The sequence below is a fragment of the Sprattus sprattus genome, assembly GCF_963457725.1.
Source record: "Sprattus sprattus genome assembly, chromosome: 14".
NCBI lineage: Eukaryota > Metazoa > Chordata > Actinopteri > Clupeiformes > Clupeidae > Sprattus > Sprattus sprattus.
In genome coordinates this window covers 13884350-13889349 of record NC_137912.1, presented here as the reverse complement: position 1 = coordinate 13889349, position 5000 = coordinate 13884350, and the positions used below count along the sequence as shown (strand labels likewise).

At 46.7% G+C, this 5000-nt stretch overlaps 1 protein-coding gene across 1 annotated transcript in view; it reads right to left on the bottom strand.

The window, feature by feature from the left end:
- pde3a (phosphodiesterase 3A, cGMP-inhibited) overlaps positions 1 to 5000 on the bottom strand; it is a gene marked incomplete at its 5' end in the record, with an annotated part of 64282 nt that overhangs the window by 10266 nt on the left and 49016 nt on the right. The window contains 2 exons of the mRNA XM_080851075.1: positions 1 to 112; positions 4703 to 4963. The exon at positions 1 to 112 is cut by the window's left edge and continues 46 nt beyond it. Of these exons, the coding sequence (XP_080707201.1) occupies positions 1 to 112; positions 4703 to 4963 (373 nt within the window). The remainder of the gene's footprint in view (positions 113 to 4702; positions 4964 to 5000) is intronic.

The window sequence follows — 5000 nt, the reverse complement described above, 5'->3', positions numbered from 1 at the left end:
CGCGGCGCACCGGGCCAGGCTCAATGGTGGGCAGGCCCGTGGCTGAGGTGGTGGTGGTCCAGGTGGAGGAGATCCTCCGCAGGAGGCCTGGAGGCAGAGACCGTCTGAGACGCTGCAAACAGGGGAAAAAAACGTTGAGAACAAATTAGTAAACTAAGAGTACACATGAACTTACAATTTCACTTGAACTGAACTGAAACTTTTATTTGGAAGTACATTAAAAGTAATAAACCATCTATTTCATGACTTGTTTTGCAAGAGAAGAGATAAATGAATAAAATCATGAAGGAAACATTTTAACCCAAATAAAAACCTTAAATAATCATACATAACCAAAGCAAATCTATGAAATGCCAGTGAAAAAACAATATTTTCATTGAAATGAAAAAGAAAAGATATGTATATAATATATGTGTGTGTGTATAAATACATAAACTGAATTAATTGGTTAAAACACATTATTGTGCGATCAACTACAGCCAGCATGTTTTGACAGTCTTTTTACGGTGCTTTGGCCCATTGGTACTTGGATAATGGAGTGTTCCTCTCCATATCTTGCCAAAATCAGGAACTTTAGCAAAAAAAAACTATTGGTATGTGTCAGACTTTATTTTGGTGCTGAAGCTAGGAGCCATTTATGTGACTAATGTTTTCCAGTATCTATGTTGTGTTCTGGCTGTATCAGGAGAGAAACAGAGAGTGAGAGAGAGAGGGCGAGAGAAAAAGAGAGAGGGGGAGGAGGGGGGGGGGGCACGATGTGAGGGCTAAAAGAGAGCGTGTTGCCGGGCAGAACATCAGGGAGCAGCTGATGCTGATGCTGATGCTGATGCTTCTCCAGGAGAGAATGCTGCGTGGCACTAGGAAATGGGGACAGAGCAGATGGAGGCACCCTTGAGGAATGGAACGTCCTCCGCGTACTCTCCGTCTGCCCCCGTCCTCCCACTATACACCACGCCGCCCCTCCAAGCCTGAGGGGGTGAGCGAGAGAATGCCAGGGAGATCCGGCGCACTGCTGCCCGTCCAAGGTCTGAACTGAGGAAGACGAGATGTCCACTGAAATATGTTCACTGCCACATCCTGTCCTGTTCTACTGTGTCATTTTTAAATGATGTCCTCCTCTCTTGTTTAAGAAAAAAAAGGGAAAGAACACTGGGTGACCTCACCTCACAGGAAGTGACCCGTACTGAGGGGAGAACTCAGCTAACAGCCACATGAATGTTTCAGGCCTCCTCCCAGGCAGGCTCTGGGCCTCCGAGGCAAAACCCCTTAGAGCTCTCCCATCCATCTTCCCCCAAGCAGGCTGGCACCTCTGCCCTCCTTCCAACGAAGGACGGAGCAATGGAGGAGCCGAGAGGCATCCTGCCATGCTGTAGCTCATTAAGCCGAGGGTGGTGGAGCCTGTTTATCCAGGGATCCACAGCCTTGTACTACCGGCTTCCTACACTCTCCCACGAAAGCCCCCTTCCACACGTAGACGAGATGCTCCCAGCATGTGGCCTGCCGTGCATTAATCCAATTCTATACACTGCCAGCCAGCCGAGTCAGAACGGCCCGAGCTTAAGGAGGAGAGACGCGGGCCCCCTCCAAATGTCTGATGCTGTAGACTGGAAAGTGAGTTCTCTCTCTCTCTCTCTATTTATCTCGCTCGGCTTGGCGTGCCTCTTCACGGCTGCAGACAGGCTGTCAGACTGGGGGAGGCTCATCAGACGGCCGGCGCTGGATGCTGGAAGGAGAGGAAGTCCGGTCGGATCACAGCGCTGCTCGTCTAGGAGGAGCGTCTGCATCCTTCATGCAAAGACTCAGGATTACACCCTGAGGACGAGGCCTATGCTGTGCACAGTTAGGATAATCTATTGTACGCTCTCTTTCTCTCACAGAACACTCTCAATTTTGTCATCTCTCAAGACATCTTTTGAGAAGCAAATTAAAAGCAATGCCCACCACTGATAACATCCTAATATCATTTATTTTTGTTAATGTTCTGACGTAAGAGGGCTCCTAAAAAAAGAAGACAGAATTGATTACTGAGTAATAGGCTCATTTTGATGTGTGAGGACCACAGTGAGAGCTTTTTGCTGGAAATGAAGACTACCTCAAACTAACAAAGCCTGACATACATTGTGAGGTATTGGAATAATGTGAAGAAAAGTTCTTGTTCTCATTTGAGTATGCAGTATGTGACAGGAGGCTTGTGTGTCAGGCATAGTCATTTCAAAAACAAGCTCTAACAGCGAGGCTTTCACTGAAAAGCCAGAGAGGAAAGGTCGCTCTCCTCACTGTGTTTACCTAGTTCAGGTTCCCCCTCCAGCACTTAAAGACCACTCTCCCCCTTAGGAGGACGGGAGAAATCTAACTGCCAGAGCTCCACAGTTCCGGAGTCGCACTTCTTGCAGGAAGTTCAGAAGTGTTATGTCTAGTAGAATCTCTCTCCCAAAAAAAAAACGACGGAGTGGTATGATAAAATTAAGATGGACAGAAAAAAATAAGGAGGAAAGTTGGAAAGAGGAGCGGTTGGCAGTTCTGACAAAAAAAGAAGAAATATCTTGAAATCTGAAATCCTGAAATCAGCCTTTGTGGCACACAATGCGTTGCTGTGGAGACTTTGCTCAGCCAGACATCAGCCAAGAGGCAAAAGCTCTCTTAAACTGACACGGAGACGGGAGGGAGAGCAGTGTGGTGCATGTGTGTAAGCGTCGCTTCTAACCCTGGGCAAATTGTGTTATGATTACGCACAGGGCGCTGTGAAACCCGACATCTCTCCCTACATTTTTACGCCGTTTCATTCCGATATTCCGTGTTGACACAGCTGTGGGTATGACAGATAAAACAGGGCTTCAGGAACCAGACCGTGTCGTGTTTTTCTTCATGGAGACGGCCAGAATATCACCTTTTATTTAGCCAAGATCTTTAAAAAAAGAAAAAAGAAACCACACTGCAGCTGGCAAATGGTCGAGTGGTCCTATTTTCTCTCTATTACTCACAGGCTAACTTTTACACATCTCAGGCAGGCGTCACAAACTAGCCAACGCTAACTAGAGAGAGAGAGACCACTAATTAGGAAACCACTTTGACCTTTCCTTAAACTGTGTCTACCTATCAATCCCAGTCTGGTTACAGGTGGGATTGTAACACTGTAGAGTAACTACAGTGGGCAGCAGCATTCCTGGCAGGGAAGAAGTGAGCTGGGGAGCTGGGCTGGGCTGTGGCTGAATCACTGGCACAGCAGAGCGCAAAGCAGCAAGGCTCCATCCTGCATTGCATCACAGGCACTTTATTTAGTCTCACCTATGCCTTAAGTGCTGGCATGCATTTTTAAGTGCTGCTCTTGTAAAAGATTAAAAGGCCTCAGCGAGAATGTGCATCATTGTCCCCCAAGATTGGAACCCTGCCAAGCGGAGGGAGGGAGTGTAAGTATAACTCTCTTTCTGTGTGTGTGTGTGTTTGTGGGTGTGTGTGTGTGTGTGTGTGTGTGTGTGTGTGTGTGTGTGTGTGTGTGTGTGTGTGTGTGTGTGTGTGTGTGTGTGTGTGTGTGTGTGTGTGCACTTGTGCGCACATGTGTGTATTTATTTATGTACATATTTGAGTACCTTCTCTTGTGTGTGTGTGTGTGTGTCTGTTGTCTTGGCGTACCTGTGTATGTTTGAAGCAGGGGATTGCCTTGAACTACTTTTTGGGTCAAAGTCTGTTTACACCTGAATCTCATCAGTGAGGGCTGTGGTATTAACTGCATGGATAAAACATTTCCTCTACCGTTCACAAATGCACCCCAGGAGCCGAAATGGAAGGACAATTAACCACATCTTAACACAACGCAAGCCGTGATTCTATCTCTCATCACTGATTCTCATATAACTCACTCTACAATTGGGAGCTGGAAATACGTACTGTAACATTTTCCGCTCTCATTTTGCCAAGGAGGTACGTGCAAATGACCATGTGATTGAGAGACTTTACACTTAAAGATTCTGAACAAATTACATTCCAACAACAACATTGACAGGCCAGGTAGGGATCACCGGAGGTCAATGATGTGGAGTTATGGCCTTGCAACACTGATGTAGAGTGATAGTTTAAGGATTAACTCTTAGTTCCTTCAGAAAAATACATTTCTGGACCTCCAAACAGTTGATATGAAATCAACGTCTAAAAGTACCAAAGTCCACATTTGACTAAAGAAGACCTGTGATGCACCTACATGCTGAAACCCTCATATGAAATCTTTTCATCAAGCAGATTAAGCAGGGACTTCTATTTTAAAAGGTTCGGAATGTGTCACGACTTTTCCAAAAGGAGGTGCAGTATATAAATGTGGATATTCCCATCAAAACAGAAATACCTAATGAAAATACCTTAATACATCCTTTTTAGTCACACCCATCATTTGACACAAGCCATTCATGTGAAGTCTGGAAACATTTTAGTCTGTGGTTCAGTCTTTATTTAATGCACACATTTATATTTTTACAACAGTTTAGATCATTTAGTACTTAAGGATTTAAAACAGGAATGTTTCCATTGAAATGTTCCTGTTTCTTAAAACAGTCAAGCCCTACAATTTGGGGATGGGTGCAAATGAACGTACTGGGCTGAAGTTGAAATTGAGAATGGCATGGTCTCAGCTTAGTGACACATTAGTTTAGACGTCAGACAGGCATACAGTGGGGCCTTGCAGACTTGATGGGTGCTGTTCGGTGCACGTTACCTTGGGGATGGCCATCTTCTCGCCCTTCTCGGCGCCCTCCTCAGAGTCGGAGCAGGTGTGCGTGTCGCTGAAGGACACCAGCGGGCTGAGGCGCGGCCGGTGGAGCGGCTGGAAGGTGAGCTGCGTGCTGAGCAGGTTGCTGACGGCCCGCAGGGAGCTGCAGGTGTTGGGCGGCAGTGACGGGTCGGCCAGCAGGTCGGTGATCATGCCGTGGGCCTCGCCCATCACCCCTATGTCCACCGTCACAGTGGTGCCTGAGGACTGTGGGACAAATCAGACAGGGAGAGAGAGAGAGACA